The sequence below is a fragment of the Etheostoma cragini genome, chromosome 13 (assembly GCF_013103735.1).
Source record: "Etheostoma cragini isolate CJK2018 chromosome 13, CSU_Ecrag_1.0, whole genome shotgun sequence".
Lineage (NCBI taxonomy): Eukaryota > Metazoa > Chordata > Actinopteri > Perciformes > Percidae > Etheostoma > Etheostoma cragini.
In genome coordinates, this window is record NC_048419.1 from 11,390,530 (window position 1) to 11,413,260 (window position 22,731).

The 22,731-nt window shown below is 35.3% G+C and overlaps 1 protein-coding gene across 2 annotated transcripts; it reads right to left on the reverse strand.

The window, feature by feature from the left end:
* Positions 1–9,073: 9,073 nt before the first annotated feature.
* Positions 9,074–19,621, reverse strand: dpf2 (D4, zinc and double PHD fingers family 2). 2 transcript variants are annotated; one of them, XM_034889584.1, is made up of 12 exons: positions 19,494–19,621; positions 17,836–17,996; positions 17,226–17,333; positions 16,724–16,902; positions 16,543–16,635; positions 16,355–16,433; positions 14,934–14,975; positions 13,379–13,516; positions 13,130–13,261; positions 12,894–13,006; positions 12,718–12,799; positions 9,074–11,412 (listed from the first exon to the last, which is right to left on the reverse strand). In XM_034889584.1, exons 1-12 carry the CDS (start codon positions 19,523–19,525, stop codon positions 11,330–11,332), a joined length of 1,242 nt encoding a protein of 413 aa, XP_034745475.1. In that variant the 5' UTR covers positions 19,526–19,621; the 3' UTR covers positions 9,074–11,329. The 2 variants fall into 2 exon arrangements, with proteins under 2 accessions (XP_034745475.1, XP_034745476.1); XM_034889585.1 differs by lacking the exon at positions 14,934–14,975.
* Between the last annotated feature and the right edge of the window lie 3,110 nt (positions 19,622–22,731).

Genomic DNA, 22,731 nt, shown 5'->3' on the forward strand with positions numbered 1-22,731 from the left:
ATTTTGCCTAACTACTAATTAGCAATTATTGGTACACCTTAGTGTACGTAAAGAGATTAACCTAGTGATACAGTATTTTTAGAGGTATTATTACTATGAAATTTAATATATAACTTTGATGAGTGTCACAAACCTTGATGACTTTGAGTGCAAGTTAGTTGTAATACTTCACGTTTAGGTACGACAATTGATGTTTGTATCGTTTCTTGTACATTTTATGAGATTATTTCCTTTTGGTGGAACATTTTCACTCAGATGAGGAAAGAAGCAGCACATTACATACTCACACAAATTGTGTCTGTGTGTGTGCTATGTCAAATGATGCTGCATATTCTATATTTGTAATAAACTGCTGCTCCTCTGTCCTTTTATATTAAAAATGAGGAAAAGAACAATTTGGACACATTCAGATAATACAACAAATTCAAGAATAAATGTTCTACCAAAGGGATCTGGGCAATTCTTTTTTTTCAAATGGCTGTATAATTATTATTGTTATTATTGTCTACTTGACAATACTTTTTACTGTTTGTAAATGTTAAAAAATTGACATAGTTTTATAATAATGAATGTCTGAAAGTTTTGTGGTGTTTTTGATATTTAAAAGAAATGCATAATGTAAGCCTACTTGTGAATTATTGTAACAGGATGAATGCATATTTTGTCAGTTTGTTCAGTGAAATAATAAGGCTGTAATGTCAGACTAGCACTCTTTGTTATGAATGTCTTAAAATCTTTTCACCACTGATATTTCTTTCAGTATTGATTCATCAACACACACGTTATTTCATGCAGAAATTAAATCCCCGGTTAACAGATTTAAATTCAATACAAAATAAATAAAAAAGTGTGAAAAATTTTGTGTGAAAAGTCATCCCTTTTCACACAAAATTGTCTTAAAACTATTTTTTTCATCTTTTATTCATGCTTTCTCTTTTAGCTAAGGTTTAAAAGTGTAGCTACATTTAAACGTATTTCATAATATTCAAAATGTGATGAATATGTTACAAATGCCCATGTCCTAAACATAAAAGCTACACTTTAACATGCGTAGGTAACTTGTTACAAAGCCTACTGTCCAGAAAAAAATATTAGTTCATTAATCATTTAGTTAATCAAAAGAAAATGTATCAACAACTCTTCTGTTATCAATTAATTGTTTTAATTTTTGATCATGCAAAAATGTCAAACAGTAGTTGCAGCTTGTTAAATGTGAGAATTTGCTGCTTTTCTCTTTGGGACGGCTGACTGATGAATCAATTGGAAAAGTAATCAATGGATGAATCAATGATAAAATAATTGATTTCGCATTTTTTGTGTTTATTGCATTTGCATATGTATGTCTGTGCAGTCAAATCCTCACTATATTCATCCTTGTTAAACATCCTCAACCATCTGTGTTTTTCCAGAATATGATGTACGGCAGTTTCTGATGCTAATGTGTTCAATCTTTCATACAGCTGTTGGAGTCTCCTCTGTAAACTCTTGTATTCAAATCTAGTAATAATCTCAAAATGCTTGTCATGGCTACTGAGAGACACAATAGCACCAAAGCAAACCGTTGACCTCCAGTACTTGTGTTTTCACAGCACTCAAAGAATGTTCTCTTTATTCTGCTGCGATGTTGGAGGTAGAGGATGTCTCTTAGAGGTATTGGATCACAGAAAACTTGTATCTTGAGACCAATAAAAACGTGCAATAACAATCCACGTCTATAATATGTTGAAAACATACGTTAAACAGCCGTGTCGAAAAAAGTGTTAAAACATCGTAGTATGTCAAAAGAAATGATAAAGTCATAGTATAGTTTCAAAAAAAATCATTAAAAAAGTCATTGTAGCATTTTGTAATAAAGTCATTGTATAGTATGTCCAAAAAAAGTGATTAAAAAAAAGTCATGGTATATTAAGTTTGATAAAGTCATGGTGTCATGGTGATGTCAAAAATGTCATAGTGTAGTTTGTGGAAAAAAGTCACACAAAAGTCATGGTATGGTATGTCAAAAATGCCATAGTTTAGTTTGTCCAAAAAAAGTCATAAAAATGTAATAGTATAGTAAGTCGAAAAAAGTAATAGTATAGTAGGTCGGGAAAAACTGGAAATGGGCTAAAAAAGCATGGTATATTATGTCGAAATAGTGATTTAAAAAAAAAGTCATAGTAAAGTATGTTGAAAAAATGTGATGAAAAGTCATAGTATAAAAACCATTAACAGTCAGAGTATAGTATATCAAAAAAGTAACAAAATTCATAGTATGGTATGTCCAAAAAAGTCAAACAGTAATAGTTTAGCTTGTCAAAAAAAGTGACAAAAATGGTAAAGTATAGTCTCATAGTACAGCATGACGAAAAAATGTAAAGTATAATGTGTCAAAAAAGCAATAGTATTGTATGTGAAAAAAGTAAGAAGATGTCATAGCATAGTATGTCAAAAAATGTCATAGTGTAGTATGTTAAAAATGTCATAGTACAGCATGTCAATAACAGTGATGAAAAAGTAATAACAAGTGTGTCAAAAAGTAAAAAAACATCAAGGTATAGTGTGTCGAAAAAATTCTTACAGTGTATCAAAAAGTGATGAAAAAGACATAGTGTGTGTCGAAGAAGGTAATAGTATTGTGTGTCAAAAAAGGTCATGGCTTGGTATGTCAAAAAGGTAATATTATAGTTTGTCAAAAGAGTAAAAAAAGTCAAAGTATATAGAAAAAGGTCATGTAATAGTATGTCAAAAAAGTGGTGAAAAAGTCGTATGACAAAAAACGTCAAAAAATGTATAGTATATTATGTTGGAAATTGTGATAAAAATGTCATAGTATAGTGTGTTGGAAACGTTCATAATATAATGTTTCAAAAAAAGTGATAAAAAGTCATAGTACAATAAGTAGAAAAAGTAATGGAAAAGACGTACGTTTGTCAAAAAGGGTCACAGTATAGTACGTCAAAAAGTCCTAATATAGTATGTTGAATAATACTCATAGTATAGTGAAACCTAAAAAAGTGATGAAAAAGTCATACTATACTATGTAAAAAAGGATCATAGTATAGTATGTCAAAAGAAGTGGTGAAAAAGTCATTGACAAAAAAAGTAATGGTATTATATGTTGCAAAAAAAAAGTCATAGTATTTATAGCATCGCAAAAAGGTGATGAAAGTACATAGTATAGTATGTCAAAAAAGGTGATGAAAAGTCATAGAATAGTATGTCGAAAAAAGTGGTGAAAAAGTATGTAAAAAAATGTCATAGTGTTTATGTTAAAAAAGTCATAGTATAGTATGTTGAATAAAAATCATAGTGTAGTTCGTCAAAAGAAGTGATAAAAAAGTCAGAGTATAGTATGACAAAAAAATTCATAAGAAGTCATAGTATATTATGTCGACAAAAGTAATGGTATTGTATGTTGAATAAATTAATAGTATAGTATGTCAAAAATCATAGTATAGTATGTCTAAAAAAGTCATGAAAAGCCCTATGATCATGTTGGAAAATGTCACGGTGTAGTATGTTAAAAATGTCATATTAGAGCATTTTGATAAAAGTGATGAAAGAGTAACAGTGTAGTATGTAAAAAAAGTCAGTATAGTTTGTTGAAAAAAGTGATTAAAAAGTCCTGTTGTACTATGTAAAAAATAAATAATATTATAGTACGTAAAAAAAGTCAAAAAAATGTCATAGTATTTTGAAAAATGTCCTAGTATGGTATGTGAAAAACAGTCATAGTTTTAGTATGTTGAATAAACTCAGAAAAAGACATAGTAAAGTATGTTGAAAAAGGCATAGTATTTTATAGTATGCTGAAAAAGTCATAGTAGATTACGTCTAAAAAAGTCATAAGAAGCCACAGACTAGTATGTCAAAACAAAGTCATAGCATAGTATGTCAACAAAAGGTCATAATATATTATGTTGAAAAAATTCATAGTATATTATGTCGGAAAAGGTGATAAAAATATCATAGTATAGTATGTTGAAAACAGTCACATTATAATGTATCAAAAAAAGTGGTTAAAAGGTCATGGTACAATAAGTAGAAAAAGGGATGGAAAATACATATAGTATGTAGTAAAGGATCATAGTATAGAATGTCAAAAAAAGTGGTGAAAAAGTAATTGAAAAAAAAAGTAATAGTATTATATGTCAAAAAAAGGTCATAGTATTTATAGCATGGCAAAAAGGTGATAAAAGTACATAGCATAGTATGTTGAAAAAGGTCATAGTATAGTATGTCAAAAAAGTGATGAAAAAGTCATAGAATGGTATGTCTAAAAAAGTGGGGAAAAAGTCATAGTATAGCATGACGAAAAAATTCACAAGAAGTCATAGTATATTGTGACAAAAAAGCAATAGTATCGTATGTCAAAAAAGTAATAAGAAGTCATAGTATAGCATGTCAAAAAGTGTCATAGTGTTTATTTAAAAAAGTCATAGTATAGTATGTTGAATAAAAGTCATAGTGTAGCTCGTCAAAAAAAGTGATAAAAAAAGTCAATAGTATTGTATGTCGAAATAAGTAATAGTATAGTAAGTCAAAAATCATAGTATAGTATGTCTAAAAAAGTCATGAAAAGCCCTATGATCTTGTTGAAAAATGTCACAGTGTAGTATGTAAAAAATGTCATACTATACTATATTGATAAAAGTGATGAAAGAGTAATAGTATAGTAAGTCGAAAAAGGCAAAAAAAAACATCATAGGGTAGTATGTAAAAAAAGTCAGTATAGTTTGTACCATGTAAAAAATAAATAATATTACAGTATGTAAAAAAAGTCAAAAAAATGTCATAGTATTGTGTTTTGAAAAACGTCCTAGTATGGCATGTCAAAAACAGTCACAAGAAGTCATAGTATATTGTGACAAAAAAGCAATAGTATTGTATGTGAAAAAAGTAAGAAGATGTCATCGTATAGAATGTCCAAAAATGTCATAGTGTAGTATGTTAAAAATGTTATAGTACAGCATGTCAATAACAGTGATGAAAAAGTAATGATAAAGTGTGTCAAAAAAGTCAAAAAACATCAAGGTATAGTGTGTTGAAAAAAAGTGTTATTATAGTGAATCAAAAAAGGGATAAAAACGTCATAGTATAGTATGTCGAAAAATTGATGAAAAAGACATACTATGATATGTTGAAAAGGGTCATAGTATAGTATGTCAAAAAAGTCATAGTATAGCATGTTGACCAAAAGTGATGAAAAAGTCCTATGATTATGTTGATGAATGTAATAGTGTAGTATGTTAAAAATGTCATAGTAGAGCATATCCACAAAAGTGATGAAAGGGTAGTATAGTACAGTATGTCGAAAAAAGGAGAAAGAAAACGTCATAGCTCATAGTATAGTATGTCAAAAAAGGGACAAAAAAGTCACAGTGTAGTATGTGGAAAGAAGTTACAATATAGTATCTGGAAAAGAGACATAGCATATAGGATGTAAAAAAAAAAAGAAGAAAAATGCACAGTATAGTATGTTGAAGAAAAGTCATAGTATAGTATGTCAAAAGAAATGTCATGGTACAGTATGTCAAAAAAGGCATGGCATAGAATGTCAAAAAAGGTATGGTATAATGTGTCCAAAAAAATCATAAGAAGTCATCTTTGCGTCGCCTTTGATCTTTTTTATTGTTGAAAAAAGTCATAGCATAGTATGTCAAAAATGTGATAGTATAGCATGTCAAAAAAGTGATGAAAAAGTCATAGTATAGTATAACAAAACAAGTAATAGTAAAACATGTCAAAAAAAGTCATAAAAAAGTAATAGGATAACATGTCAAAAAAAGTGATGAAAAAGTAATTGTATTGTAAGTCGAAAAAGGTATAGTATTATACAGTATGTTGAATAACGTTATTACGTTATTCAACATACTGTATAATACTATACCTTTATGTATATATGTATAGTATAAAAAAAATTATGAAAAAGTCATGGTATGGTGTGTCAAAAAAGCCATAGTATGGTAAGTCAAAAAATAATAGTATAGTATGTTACAAAAGTCATAGTATAGCGTGCTAATAAAGTTATGTAAAAGTCATAGTATAGTACTTAAAAAAATCTAAGTATGGTAGGTAAAAAAGTCATAGTATCGGCTATCAAAAAAAAAAAACTGATGATGATGACAGTGTAGTGTGTCAAAAAAGTGATTAAAAAGTCAAAAAAAGTAATTATATATTTTGAAAAGTGATGAAAAAGTCATAGTGAAATATGTTAATCAAAAGTATAGTATAATGTAAGTATAAGTATGGTATGTTAAAAAAGTCCTAAGAAGTTATAGTATAGTATGTCGACAACAGTCATATTGTAGTATGTTGAGAAAGTCATAAAAAGTAATATTATGGTACGTTAAAAAAAAAGTCAGAAAACGTAAAAGTATAGTGTGTCAAAAAGTCATGAGAAGTCATGGTATAGTATAGTAAGTCCAAAAAGTCATAGTGTAGTTTGTCTGTAAAAGTCCTAAAACGTCACAGTACAGCATGTTAAAAAAGTCATAGTATAGCACATCAAAAATGTCATAGTATTGCATGTTGAAAAAAGGGAAGAAAAAGTCATTACAAAGCAGATTATGTCAAAGAAAAGTGATAAAAAAGTAATAGTACAGTATGTCGAAAAATGTTCTCATGTTAAATGTTTTTAGTAGTTGGAAATAAGTTATAGTATGTGAAAAAAACATCATAGTATGTACTGTATGTCAAATAAAGTCATAAAAAGTAAAGTTTGTTAAAAAACTCAAAGTAGAGTATGTCCAAAAAAGTCATAAGAATTCATAGTATTGTATGTTGAAAAAATCATAGTATAGTACGTCAAAAAAGTCATAGTAGTGTGTTGAAAAATGTGATGAAAAAGTCAAAGAACATTATGTTGAAATAATAAGAGTGTAGTATGTCCAAAACAGTCATAAAGAATTGTTGAAAAAGGTCACTGACATAATATACTGTAAAAGGTCAGTGTAGTATTTCAAAAACATCATAAAACGTCATAGTACAGTATGTTGAAAAAGTCATATTATAGTGTGTCAAACAAAGTAATTAAACACTCGTAGTATAGAATGTGGAATAAAGCAATTGATAAGTCTAAAGAAATAATTCAGAATCAGAATCAGAAAAGGTTTTATTGCTACAATAAGTACACTTATGTGGAACTTGCCTTGGTAAACGATATATACATAAACAAACAAAACACGTATTAAACATTGTTAAGAGTCAGTGCGAGTGGGGGTGCAGAGCCTTGTTGGTGAGGCTCACGGCTGAAGGAGAAAAAAGGTTTTTCGAGGTGTGAGGATTTGGTCCTTCTGCCAGAGAGGAGGGGTTCAAACTGTTTCTGTCCGAAGTGAGAGGGATCAGCAGAATCTTTCCTGCCCGCTTCAACGTCCTGGATGCGGACAGGTCCTGGAGAGACGGCAGATTGCAGCCAATAACCTCGTCAGCAGCCTGATGGTTAGCTGCAGCCTGCCATTGTCCTTAGCAGCGGCCGTGGGTCCCAGATGGTGATGAAGCAGGTGAAGATGAAATCGATGATAGTGTAGAAGTGCAAAATCATTGTCTAATTATGATGTGTAGATAAAAGTCATAGTAGTAGTATGTCAAAAAAAGTCATATATACACACACCATCTGGTCAAAAAAGTGATAAAAATGTCATAGCATAGTTTGTTGAAAAAAAAAGTGATAAAAAAGACACTATACTATGACTTGTTAGACATACTATACTATGTTGAAAAAGGTGATAAAAGACAGTATGCTACTTCAAATAAAGTCATAGGATAGTATGATGAAAAAAGTCATAGTATAGTGTGTTGAAAAAAGTGATGAAAAAGACAGTAAATAGTATGTAAAAAAAAACAACGTCATAGTATAGTATATAATATAATAAAGTCATAAAAAGTCACAGTAAAGTATGTTAAAAAAGGCAAAGTTTTTTATGTCGAAAAAGTCATAGTATGGTATTTTTTCAAAGCAGTTTCCCACACAGCTGAATCACAACAACCTGTTTGACGGTCTGAATATTGTTGTGGGAATTTTGGAGGCTCAAAGTCAGCAAATCTGCCAAAAGCTGTTTTTTGACTTTATTTTGAAGTGCACCACTATGCGGGCCAAAACCTGTTGTGTACCTAAATTCATATGCAGACCGGATCAAAATTTGTAGGGGGCCAGATTTGGCCCCCAGGCCCTGAGTTTGACACGTGGTATAGTATGTCGAAAAAGTCAGTATATTTTGAAAAATTCCTGGTATATGTAAAAAAAGTCATAGTATATTATGTCGAAAAAGGTGATGAAAAATTCATGGTGTGTTGAATAAAGTGATCAAAAAATCATAGTATAGTTTGTCGAAAAAGTCATAGTAGACCTACAGTATGTCGAATAAATTGATGAAAAAGTTTTTAATATGTTGAAAAATTATGGTATAATGTGTTGAAAAAATTCATTCAAAAATGTATAGTATAGTTTGTTGAAACAAGTCATAGTATAATATGCCAAAAAGTCATAAGAAGTATGATATGTAGAAAAAAGTCAAAGTATTGTAAGTCAAAAAAAGGGAAAAAAAGATCAAAGTATAGTACTGGTATGTTGAAAAAAAATGTAGTATAGTATGTCAAAAAAAGTAATTAAACAGTCATAGTATAGCTTATCGGAAAGAACAGTTGTGAAATCCTCATGGCATAGTATGTGTAAAAATGAAGAAAAGTCATAGCATATCATGTAAAAAAAAAAGTCACTTAACAGTTATAGTATATACAAAAAGTCATTAAACAGTCATAGTAATAGTTAGTATAGTATAGTATGTTGAAAAAAGTGATTTGTCTAGGTCAGCTGATGTAAGAGACGTCACGTGACCACACCTCCAGATTTGAGCTTTAGTAGCCTTGCTTCTTATCGTGTCTTCGTCCTCTTCTGACGGTCATTCATATTTTAACTCAAATGTTATTTGTGGAAAGATCTTTGCGGTGCAAGGTTTGTCAAAATCAAAGATAGAATGTAACTCACTCAGGAAATGATAAGTACCTCATACCCCATTCCAAAATATCCCTTTAATTTCTATTTAATTTTCTCAAATGCTCATTGCGGAAGACAGAACAGAAATATCAGCGGTTATAGTGCCTAGTATTTTATTTCCTGAAGACAAAGTTCGTACAGTAAAACATTCCATCACAAACCAAATGAAATCCACCCTAAGAGAATTCACCTACTATGTAAACCTGTGATCTTGGTTTAAACATTGTTGTAATGAACAATTCTCTCTCAAAGCTTGAGACCAGAAAACCATAATTATTAAAAAAAAGAAAAGAATATTGAATTATAATATAACAACAGTTGGGCTTCCTTGTTGTTTATGGCTTTCCTCTGAGCGCAGCCTAGAAGGTAAACACTGCATCCATCATTATTTAACCATTCAGTGTTAAAAATGCACTTCCACAATTTGTCTCTTAATCACATTATGGGCTTTGCTTCTTGTTTGGAGCTTTGAAGGAGAGCGTCTCAGTTAAGACCTGGATCACAGGATTAACTAGATAGCAACATCCACTTAAGTCCCAAAATGTCCCACACATAAGGTATGCAAGCGTTATCCATGAATACAAAAACAACCAGCAAAATATTCTAGTAGCCACTGTCTCTAAGTAACTAAGTTTAAATGCGATGAGAAATTAAACCAAGTTATACTCGTGTAATGCTTTAGTAATTGTTAGTTTGCAACTGAAAACACATGATAGCATGGTTAATTTATATTACTTCCCAACACCTTTGCCGACCTAATGCTGAGACGACTATGTAGCATATGAGAGTGCAGACGATTACTGAGCATGCACTGGTTTACCTGTAGAATATGCAGTTATTGAAGCAGACACTGCAGCTGTCATTACTATGTATCCGTCTGCCTTTGTCCCATCTATCAACCGCATGTTTCAACCCTTTAAATACAGTTTGAGGTAAAGTAACCAGACCTTTTCTTTTAGCCTTGCCACAAAAGGATTTGTAAAATAAAACCAAGAAAGAAGTAACAAAATTAGCAATTTCTCCATATGACTAAACATATACACATTAAAATCTTTTTGTACAGAATGGAGCCATCCTTATTTGCTGCCAGAGTCCCCTATCTGTAATAGAATTTACCGAGAAAGAACATTTAACGCATCATATATTATCTGCAAACAGAGCCTGAAGTGACTCTGCCCTGAGTCCCTGTAATCCCATTATCCTATAGGAGCTCTTATATTGCTTTTACATTGTCAGCAAGTGGCCATCTACAAGGTTGCGTAGTCCTCTATTACATTAAAATAATCTAGTGGTGTCACAACATCAACAGATATTGGATATGGTGCATGATGAGCAAACTGCTAAAACACAGTGACAAAGGCCTTTTCCCCCTTTACCTGGGTGATTATTACCTCATCTGTCAACAAGGCCAGGTGTATAGATCAAAGACAGTTTTTCAGTCAAATATTAGACAACCAACAGTTTTGTCAAAAAGGCCCCAAAGCCTCAATAAAACATGCACATTATGTTGCCATGCATCCTCTCACGCTCTGTGCAGCTCCCTCAGCCTCTAGCGCACAACTGAAGTCTAACCTGCAATGCCTGAAGTCCCCCAGCCTTTAGAGACACTTTGAAGGGCACGTCAGGGTTTCTATTTATTAGTTCCTGATTTGTTTGAAGTTTCTGTGTGGCCAGCGGAAGCAGATGAGATGGAAAGTCGTTTACAGTCTCAGAAGATCCCTTTGACTCTTTCAAGAGAATCACCAAATACAAGCAGTGCCGGAAAGAATATGTTGTGAATATTTCCATAATGACGAGATGAGCACTAATAAAAAGACCATTACATGACCATTCTTTTCTCTCTCCAATTTGTACATACTTAACACTATTATATACCATAGAAATATATAAATATTATAAAATAAAAAAATCTTTTTTTTTTTTACCACGAGCAAGCAATGACATGCTACTTGATCCCAAAAAGCTCTATTTCTGCTCTCGTCATAAAATCAGTACATTGCAGGATAGAGAGTGTTTTAGCTTTGTGTAGGTGTAAAAAACAACCTGGATGTCAGATTTTGGCTATTTATACTGTGTATCTTGTTGAAATTCAGTACTGCTCAAATTGGCTATGTGACAAAGAGGTGAAAATCAAAACTGATTGGTCTGAATCGGAGCTTAGAACTGTGTAACTATGTGTGTAACAGTCCTTTCTGAAGCTAAGTAAGGCCGGTTTTTCACAATTTATTGTCTGTTCTGAACCCATTCCCTCTGAGGTCAGCTCATCAGGGGAGTTTGTTGTCGATCTTCAAGGGTAAGCCATACTGCTGCGGGACAGTTGAGTGATGATTGTGTGAAGGGGGGAGGCAGCCATCACGATGGTGGGGCGTTCTGGTTCTGGTATATTGATGCCTTGTCTTTCAAAAGGTCCAGACATAGATGACAGCTCCAGCTCCCTGAGTGCCAAAATAACAGAAACTCTATTAATGCCAGAGACGTATGCAGCTGTATGTGCATGAGCCTGAAGTAGGCGCTGCAGGCCTCTTACTGATTAGTAGAGGACAGCCATCCTACACGTAAGGCTGGATGTCCAACCACAATACTTTTTTGGCAATGAATGAAAAGTGTTTGTAACACTGAGCATCAAAGACGTTATTCTTTGACCCAATTTGGTAGTCCCCGATTTACATTAAAACAAGTTTGCCACTTTTAAACTTTAATTTTAGTTTGTGTTTAATTTATACTTTTTTGTAATTGATTCCCAGTGGGGAAATTGCAATTCAGACACACTTTAACATTTGAGAACTATTGCTATCTTTTCTTAAATGAAAATATAGGTTCTTAAATTAAGGAATTGTTAACTATACTTGGGTATAATATCGGGACCAGCATAAAAACTATGTGATACCCAGCGTTTCCTACAAGAAGCCAAAACAGTTTCAGAAGCTGTGATGTAGCATCAACACAAACATCAAATATTGACACCTTCACAGATGGACAAGTTTCAGTGTTGTCTGACTGAAGCTTTGTATTAGGCTTTCTGGCAGTGATTTACAAGCTTGCTTTACTCTGTGCAAGACTTATGGTGGTGCAGGTATTCTTTCTCGTAACCGAGCCGTAAAACGTCTGAAAGACAAAAATGTCCCACATATTTTGGCTTTTTAAACTATACAATCCTATGCAAATCCTAGGCACTGACCAAAATTGCCTCTGAAGTTTTAAAAAAATGCCTTCTCATTCAATAGCCAATTTCAATACCTCATCAGAGTCCTTTTAGTCAATAAGCATCCAGCATGCTTCTACCGAGATCTGATCATACTTGTGATTGGCTGTTTACCGTTACACAACGTTGAGTCAGGCAAGAAAAACTATGCTGGGGTCGCGTAGTAGCAGATAAAGAAAAATGTAAAGATTTGTGCCGAGATGTTGTGATTTCTTTGTTTTTCTTTAAAATTGATATTGAAAAATATGGAAGAAGATTATGGCCACATGTGAGAAATGTATTTGAGTTCCGAGTTTAAACTCAGAATTCTGACTTAAGTTATGTCATCAAAGTTGGTTCTGAAATTCTTTACCGGGAATAACCCCTTGAGATGAACCTGTCTCCTTTTCAAGGGGATACTCAACAAAATATAAGTATAACAACACATATTTAGAACATATTACATAAAGTACTGATATTGGTAAAGGTGTCAAAACATTTTGAAAAAAAGATACCCAGCCCTATTTTTGACATTGGTTTTTCCACGTGGTGAGCTTACCCTCTGGAGGTTCAGCCATGGGTGGGTTGAGACAATACATGTGATAGCCTCTATCACAGTCGTCACAGAACAGAAGCTGATCCTGAAAGAAATGGGACAACAAGATCAAGAACACTTTGCAGGTCAGACTACAGCACTCAGCGACACCTACAACATCCGAATGCAGGTAAACTCACGTCATTCTCTGAGGTGCCGCATATGTTGCAGCACTTGCACTCTATGCACTGCCAGCGGTACGTCTTCACAGCAGCCATCATTACAGGAGTGAACTGCAGGCAGGAAGGGTGGCCTGCGTGTACAGACATGATTATCACTTTACGTTGCTGCAAAGATTCCTGCTCTTTCAGCTGCATTCACTAACATTGTTTTCCTGTTGCTAGTCTGTTCCAGCAGCCAGTTGTGTCTACCGTACCTGAGCGTCCACAGTCGGAGCAGGACACCAGCTCTTCTGACTGGCCTGTCTTGTGATTGGTTTTAGAGTCTCCCAGGCAGAAATCACAGTAATTGTTAGGCAACGCGAGACCATCTGGGCCTTTCTTGGGAGCTGAGAAATACGATGAAAACACCCACAGAGCATCAGTGTTCAGTTTGTCAAAAGTCCAGCTGTACACTGAACCCAGCATTCTAATGGTGAAATCTCTGACAGTTGATGATCTCTTACTTTTAGGCTCATCGGGCAGCGACAGGGCAGGCTCACTGTTCTCCATCTCTTCCTTCTCCTCACCCTCCTCCTCAGCCAGGTGGGAGTGGGCGTAGTGGTAGCTCAGGCCGGGACGGTTCTTGTAACGCTTCCCACAGACTGCCACCAAAATCAGAAAAAATACAACATGTATAAAAAAAGAATACATGAGTAATGTAACATTAAGTCAGGGGTGAAAGGAACATTTTTCTTTTTTTTTATTTTTACTTCTGGACAAAGTGTATTAATAGTACAGCTGAGAGTAACAGAATGACTTTCTATCATTGAATCATTTCTATTGTCCAGATTGTGCAACGACATGACATATTATCATTGAAATTGGAGAGCATAGATAAAGAATGATTAAGCCGTTTAGGATTATGAAGAACATGCTCGGATGCAATGACATGCGTTGTCACATCCTCTCAGCTGGAGCTCTGAGGCAGGCATGTACCAACATTACTATAAGATAACATCCCAGCCACTGTAAGCACATTACTGATCTTCGCAACAATGGTTTTCACGAGCACTTCCTCTGCAGCGTTTGACTAATGACTATGTTCCAATAAAATAAACTAATTTCACTTCATGCATCCATCCCTCCCAAAATTACATTGCCTCAGTAGGTTGACATAAAAAATTATTAATTCTATATTCCACTGAATGTTTCTGATATGAATTTATATTGTATTAATCAGTGGGGTAAGGATAGCCAGTGGGATTGCGTAAGGAAGATTCACTAACTTTAGGAAGGACAAAGATGCCACTGTGTGCAGCTGTTGTCACAGGGTGTGGGTCAGGTCTGTCATAAGATAACAAACTTTCACTTCCAGCTTTTTCTCAATTTCATTTCCTCAAAATTCTAATGTCATATTTCTCCAACCGTCATCTAAAGGAGGGATTAGTCTTTTTTTCACCAGAGCATCTTAACAAAGTTGCTAAAGCCACAGCTAGTTGCATGCCAAGTGACTGTGTGCAGTGGCGGAAAGAATTGAAAAAGAAAAAACACTCCCCAAAATCAAACAGGCATCCAACTGACTGAAAACAAAAGCAGCAATTCACTTTAAAACACGGCATGTGAGATGAGACTTTACAGGGTGCATAGGTGGTGAAGAGGGGGAGAAAACTGTAATGAGGTCAAATTGCACACACCAAGATGCAAGACAAAAGACAAAGCACAGAGAGAAAAACAGCAGCAGGATCCAGTTTCTAGTTTATCTAAATCTGTGGGATGTTCAGGGCCAGATTGAGGCAAAAAATTACTTCCATGGGCCATAGCTAATCTTTTGTAAGATGAGATGGCTCACATTTTTGGCCAATTACAACCAACAGTTTAAGTGGGGCGTAAAGTAACAGTCTTGACATTTTCTAAATCTAGTTAATCACATGTAAGTTAATTGTACTAGAACAAAATATTTACTCTATGAACTGAACTACACAGAGCAAATCTACTTGGTAACATGGACAGAAAATAAAAACAGACAGTAAAGACAAAAGACAAGGCAGACAGGAGTAAAAAGGAATGAGAGAAATATACCTCTTTCAGAAGGTTTTGAAATATGCTTTTGTTTGATAGTGTCTGAAAGAAAGAAGAGAAGAAGAGAGAGCACAGACAGAGACTCAGAGGAATAGGCTCATCAGACCAACAGAGGATCAGTTGCTACTGAGACCGGCAGCTGAAAGTGAAAATGCTTTACAAAAAAGGAAAAAAAAACACATCAAGCAGTACAGATATGTAGTCTAACAACCTCATAGAAGTGGAAAACATGTCCCCTCTGCCTGAGAAAACTATTTAAAATACAAGTTAAAGAAATGTATGCTACATTATCTATCTAGATGAGAACGTCTGTCTGTCAGTGTTTTGCGCCTCTATCTCGAATCGTTAGTTTGGATTAGAAATGCAAAAGATATTGTTAAATATATCGGTAAAAGAAGCACACGTTGCCTTTTTTTTCCACTCTAGCCTCTCCCCGTCTCTGCACCCTGCACACTGAGTGAGCACAGTGCTGGACCAGACACAGTAAGGGACGAAGGAAGTAGCCGAGCTTTGGCAGCTACAATGTGAAGTACACCACAGACTTACAAAACTGTGAAGAGTATTACTACTTTGGACTGTCTTTGACTAAACAAACAGATGACAATTCCCGAATTTAGGGACGTTTTAGAATCCCACGCATGCATAGCACAACCAGCTACAGACAACAAGTGGCAGACAGAGCGTGCCGGCACCTACAGGCAAGCTACCAGACAACCTGATTCCGACGCTAGCTACATGATTGCTGGATATACCAAAGTTACTTTTCTTCACTGTCCTGGAGCACGAGCGGATAGCTGAAAGTAACATTGGGACTGTTGTGTGGAATAAGGTTGGCAAAAAAAGCCACTACATTCTGGTGGTTGATTAACGCAGATTGGTGCTGATTAGCTCTCGTAACGGGCCAGGTGGGTAGCGTAGTGCCATGAGTCCATGACGCTATTGTCTGATTCCTCCACATTTTCATTGTGATATTTTGTGATTACATTCTGAATCTGCAACGTTCTGTCAGGTAAATCAGTATGTGATTAGTAGGCTATAGAGTGGAGTTCCATATGAAGTGGTTAGAGGACCTTCTGCAAGTAATTTTGGTGTACAATTTGGTTTTAAAGAATTCTACAAGCAGCAATACCACAGGCCAAGCAATCAGCCTGTTCCATTTTTATGAGCATTGCACTATTAAGGACAAACAAAAAGAAACTCAGCTGAGCCTGGTCTGGCTTTAAAATTTTAAGATGAAACAAAGAGCAGAAAGAAGACTGATGAGAACATGAAGATAGAGGAAAGAGGTTGAAAATGAAGGCGATAAAGAATGAGCAAAGTCTTCCTCGCTAAGATTACAAACATTACAGCTATTAACATTTGCAGTGCCCCTCCGCTCTGACCAGAGTTCACGTGCTCTACTCTCCCCCATCAGGACTCACTGTCACAGGCGTACGGCTTGTCTCGGTCCTCCAGGGCTGCTGTGTCCAGCTTCTTTCTATTACTGCCTGCTCCTCGGCCCTGAGGACAGACATTCTTTAAGTTGATTTCCAGGCACACACAAAGAGACGAGATGAACTTTTAAGAAAGTGTGCTTATGCACACACGGCAGTTGTTGTTGTTTTTTTACCTTCCCCTTTCCCTTGCCTCTTCTTTTAGGCGTGTCTTCATCGTAGTCTTCATCATCCAGGTCATCCAGGAAGTCATCTGGCTCGAGGACTCTCTATGTTGAGGCAATAAGAAAATGAGAAAGTAAAGTAATATTCTTTACTCCAAACATATCTTATGTGCCTTACGTTGAAAACAAGAACCTTTCTAATCCTAGCAGCAGGGTTCAGGCCGCCGGTGTAGTCACTCTGGTTTGAATCCTCCTCGGAGCCTCGGAGCTCCGTGATCGTCCGTTTTTCCAAGGACTCCCCCTTCAGCAGGGCCTCCAGGCTGCTGCCATCCGCTGATAACAGAGAATCCTTCTTTAGTCCTACATCCACCTCTACGAATAAAACACAAGTGAGAAAAGACATGAGCACAAAGCAAAACACTCAGAAGTATGTTTTACCTGAAAAAGGAAAATATAGGGGTACTTCTCATTTCTGACTGAGGCACATCCCGATGCATTCAATTGCACTAAATACATATTTATTAAGTCAAATTGAATTTGATCAAAAAACGAAAAAAACTCTTTTTGATAAATAACAAAAGTCAAAACGTATGTTCATTCTTTTTTGTTACAGCGGAGTGCCGTTTTTATTAGAAAACATGGCCTTTTATGGCTTTTTTTTTTCTAAGGATGAGCTAAACTGAACGATGTGGTACCTGACTTGACAGGAGGGATGATGAGCCGGGGGTCCTCCTGAGGAAGAGATCGTCGTTTCTTCCTCCACCTCCTGGATGGGTAGGTGTAGAGCTGCCCTGGAGCCATGCCTACGGTACATCCAAAAAGAGCCAGCTAGAATAACACTGAACTTATTTTAATGCAGAACTTGGCAGCTTTATTTGAAAAACTGAGGACGCTCGTTAGCATAATTAGCATTTACATTTAAAACCAAGAGGGCACATTTACCTGCAAGATTGATTAAATTACAATTGGTTTATTGGAAAACGAGGCAATTTCTCTTCCTACTGTTTTTAGGTATTTCAAAGGGTTCAACAAAAAACATGAAAGATTGAGAGGATGGTGACAAAAAGATGCTAACAAGCCATCTTCATCTAAAGTCAAGCACACCGCCTATGTTGTACCGATTGCTGCCCTTTCATCTATTACAAAACACTTTATAATCTGTTAGTTTTTAAAATAGATGTTCATGAACAAGTCCTTCACCCATGATATTATACCAGAATCTAAATGGATAAACTAAAAAATGTAAATCTTTTTAAATGTAAGGAGGCGTACAGTGCATTTTGTGGCACAGTACATGTGTCTCACCTGGTCCCCTGTGTCTCTTTTCCATCCAAATGTAGCAGTTGCTTTGAGCCACACCGGTCTGAGAGTCAAGGAATGGCATCCGGACGCTCCTCTCAGCACAGAGCCTGGCATTGTAGTTGTGACATTGTTCCATGGCATCTCTGTAGTACTGCTCTCCCAACCTGACCACACAAACCAGAGCCAGATGCTTGTTGTTATTTGGTCTAAAACCCAGCAGGAGTCGGTATTTTGAAAACAGTGCAATCTTCAAACTTTTAAACCTCTCTGTCAGTTTGGTTGTCATTCTCTATTGTGCTGCTCATTCACTCCACATTCTTTGTACCTGAGACTAAATCATTAGTGAGAGTGCAACAGCAGGTTCTCTTTGGCTGGTACATCAACAACATAGCTCAGAAGTCAGCACTGTTTCAGGTTTGCTTTGTTTTTCACATAAATATACTCACATTGTGCTGTGGGTTTATTCCCTTTTAGAAGAGCCAAGGGCTGTTTCTTTCTCCAAGTGAGACAAACAGGTTCATGTCAAACTTTAATGACAGATCTCATCATTTCATTTATTGCAAAGATGTAAAATGTCAGCATAATGTTGTAAATCTGTTGCTTTTCTGCAATTTGATCACGACTAAACCGGAAGCCAGAGGCATTTTACATGGAAAATAGCTCCAAACAGTGACTGTTTCTAGCTAATAAAACTAGGATTAGAATAATAACAACTAATGTGAATATTTATAATTTCAACACCATGAATATTATTTTCTACATTATTTCTAGTATCATTTAAGCATACTTGTAACCTAGCTAGCTGCTTTTGTTATCAGGACTATCAGTAGAATTGAATTAGCTAATGAGTTGGCACAATGGGTAATAAATATAAATAACCATTGGAGTTCAAAAAGTAAAGTCTCAAAGCAAAGTTCAGAAGAAACTTATTAGGTGTCACGTAAATGCCATGTTTTCATGCGCTGCCATGGTTACCAAGGAGTTAGCCAAAAGCTTGTAATTACTGTAAATCTTTTAAAATCAACCACCTGTGCACTTACGCAAAGTTAACGGAAATGGAAGTACGTTGAAGTACAACAGGGGGCGGGACGGGTCACTCAACACTTTAACGTAGCTAGCGACATCTCCAAAGACTTAGCTACTGTAGGTAAATTATAAATGTTTATTAATAAACCCCTTGTCTTTAAGATGATATGATTGATCTCTAAGGCTGTATTCATTCTAAAGTAGTTGTCCAGCCGCCACAGCAGCACCTCAGCCTGCGCCAACAACGTTGGTCACAGCTTGTTAGCGTGAGAGCCACCTAACGTTACGTTAGCTGCTATACTTCACTGACATTAGCACCGCGGTAGCTGTTTGGCTAGAAAGACACAAGTAACCCTACTATCTCTATAAATACATTCATGTTCAAACTGACACATGTTTTAATCACTCAAACTCGTCATCCGCGTCTTTTAACTTAACGTTCCACTTCCATTCCAGGATATGAACATACACGACGGTCCGCCTACGCTGGCTAACCTATTCAAGTCAGTAGAAATGTTGCTAAGCTAGCTAGCGACACGGTCAGTGACTGTATGAACATACAGACGTTCTGATATGACCACGGCGTGGGTCACAACGAGCCAAGTGTAAGGTGTGTAGAAAAGTCCAACACTTACAGTTTGACAACATTCTCAACAACAGCTGCCATCTTGCTTTGATACACGGGGAAAGTGGCAGTGGGTAATGTGTGCCCTCCGTCCGGACTTGTAGGCAGAAAGCAGGAACATGACACACAACGGCCCCTACTGTTGGCGTAGTGGTATTGTAGGACATTAAATTATACAAATACAAAACTGCAAATTTGATTTATTCACAATAAATGTTATTGTCAGCAGCTCATATACATGGAAGATAAAGTATCTCTTAATGTTATACTCTTAAGAAAAGTACACTTTAGTTATGTAGAAATTTTGTATTCAATGTACCACCTTTTACAGAAAAAAAAAATCACAGTGCTTCACGATTAAAATTGTTTTCAAATGAAACAAAAAACACAGTAAAAAGAACAAGCAATAAAATTGAATTTAAAACACACACAAAACGACAAACATGAGACAAAGAGCCCATTTTAAATAGATACCGCTAAGTCTTCTGCTGCTTTTTAAAAATGTCAAAAGAGACCAGAGTACGTATGACATTTGGAAGGACTTTTCACAGTCATCATATCATATTCTTTATTCAGGACACACAAAAAGCGGTCCATAGCACAATACAAAACTAGCAAAAGACAGACAAATACAAGACAAGACACATACAATAAGAAATGACTATAACAGCCAGAGTTCCACAATACACAGAGAGTGTTCAGATATTAGCATATAGAGTAAAACGCCAATAGTTCCACAATCTCAATCATTGCAGGGTTCACTAGTGTTGCAATTATGCTTTAAACTGACTCAGTTAACCTACACATAGCAGGCCAGGTGTATGTATACATGTATATTAAAGTGTACATCAACACAACATTTGGCTTGCACTGCTCCATTGTGTTTTTTTAAGCAGCAGCCTAATGCCATCATTGTATGACACATTGAGTTTCCGCATACTGCTTTTTTTTATAGCACCGCCACAAGTGGGCAGTATACATTGGGGTGCGAAAAGCTTTAATAAGTGTAATCGTCATAGACAATGAACATGTACTAAATTTGAAATTTAGCATATTAGCTTGTGCATACACCATACAGTGCTGTGTTGGAGCCACCACATCAAAGGCTACATATATAGAAGCACCTTTAACACACAAAATGTAGCTCAAAATGCTTTACCACACCAACCAAAAAGAGAAGAAAAAAAGTAGACAATTAAAGTCCCTGAACACCAACACACAGTTGATTTCACTTATGCTGAGTGATTAGACCTCTTCTCCGGACTATGCGGGTACATTATTGACATCTCCCTCACCCTTCTGTTTGTTTGATTGCTCCTGTTAGGGCAGGACAACCTAAACCATGGGCATTTTTCATGAAATACATTTTAACATGTCACAATGGGAAAATCACAGGTGTAAATAATAAAATAAGAAATATGTTTCAGTTTCAGGGTCCCGCCTTCTGGGTCACAGTCACGATTAACCGGGACACTTGAAGGAGTAATTCATTTGTTAATTTTTTTTTAAAGGAACTCAAACTGTTACCAAATTGCATCTATAAATTATAATCAATCTGAACATGAAAAGGCTGCACATTATAGAGACTCTGTGTTCATTTTTCTGAAAGGTTTCACTGTGACTTTGAACAATTGGGTTGTAGCATCACATTGAAAAAATAGCAAATTCAATTAATTGTCATTCCCACCTAAATACATTTAATTTGTTTACTTTTCTCGTCTCGTCATCACTTGGCTTATGAATTTAAGTCCGAGGAAACCAATCATTTAAACTGCACAAGCCAAGGTCACTGCTTCAAATATGTGGAGGAGACATTCCCTCAGTCCCTACACCCCTTTAATATAAACTTTAACATCATGCTATCTTATTGGCTGCTTATTTTGTGAGGTATTTGAACACCATCCCCATCTTCTCCCATTTTTCAACATCCAGTACAGAGATTACAACCACTGTGCTAAAACTTAGGCTCAGGTTTTACAGAAGGTGATCTTTAAATGACATCCCTTGCAGCATCCACTGATTCATCATAAACTTCCTCTTAGTCATTACCCAATCATCCTTGACCTCATTTGATGCAGTTGCATCAGTAATTCATTCTTAATGACAGCATTGCAGCAGCCATCCACATCCACTACACCCATACAGCAGGAACTATATTTCACATGTAGGCTACAAATGTGAACACAAAACTGAATAATACTTTTTTTTTCAAACAAAATCCAATCTGCTCTCTCGTACTGTAGCTGACATTCAGTGTTTTATGATTACTTTGCACCAACAGATGTATGGGTGAGAAAATAAAAGAATTCTCATTTAACTTTTTGTCTTTCTGTATAATGTGCGCACTGAACCGCTTTATTGTTTTAATAAGTAATGGCATAGGAGTAGTAGAGTATGGTTACTTAATCTACAGTATATAGCATGCAAAATGGTACATTGTAATGATGTCATTGCTTTTTATATGGAACAACTATAGTTTTATATTAATTATTTGTGCAAGTTAAAACCTTTGTTTATTATTCTGTTTGGTCTAAAAACAACAACAACCTGATGATCTTAATTTTTCTTATTTGGTCTTGACTTGCTTGCATTTTTGAAGGGGAACTTCACCGGTTTTACAAACTCCTCTGTGGCTCATACTTTGGAAAGCTTCCAATGTACAATATGCTAATAATTTGAGAAGAGAAATCCTGCCTAACAAACTGAGGATGTGGGTTTTGAAATAAGTGGCAAGAGTCCAATGAAAGACACTATTGAGTTGCATTATGGGAAATGTGCGCTCTATCGTTTTTGGATCTTGACCCACGCTAGGGACTAAAAATCAGCATATCTCTGACCTTTATTTGAATTCAGCTCTCACAAGTCCCTCTAGCTCTCTAGATACATAGAGCCAGATTCAAATGATAATCTAGCAGAAAGGAAGCCCAATACTAAATTACTGCAGTGCCTCAGCATAATTTTAGTATGGCATGCCACCCCAAAATGAATCAACCATATAAGCACCAGAGACAAGGTTATCTGTCAGAGGAAAAAAAACAATACACTTTACTTTGAAATCCCAATAGCTAATGTTGTTGACTACATTTAATTGATTTATATCGAGATACATAAATTGTTTATGTAATATATTAACTAAGAATAATTTTAACATCCAATTTGTTCTCTCTTGTGCACCTACAGTAATAGAATAAATGTTGGCGCAATGGGTAATGTTTTTTTACATCATAAAAAAAAACCAAACAATATAA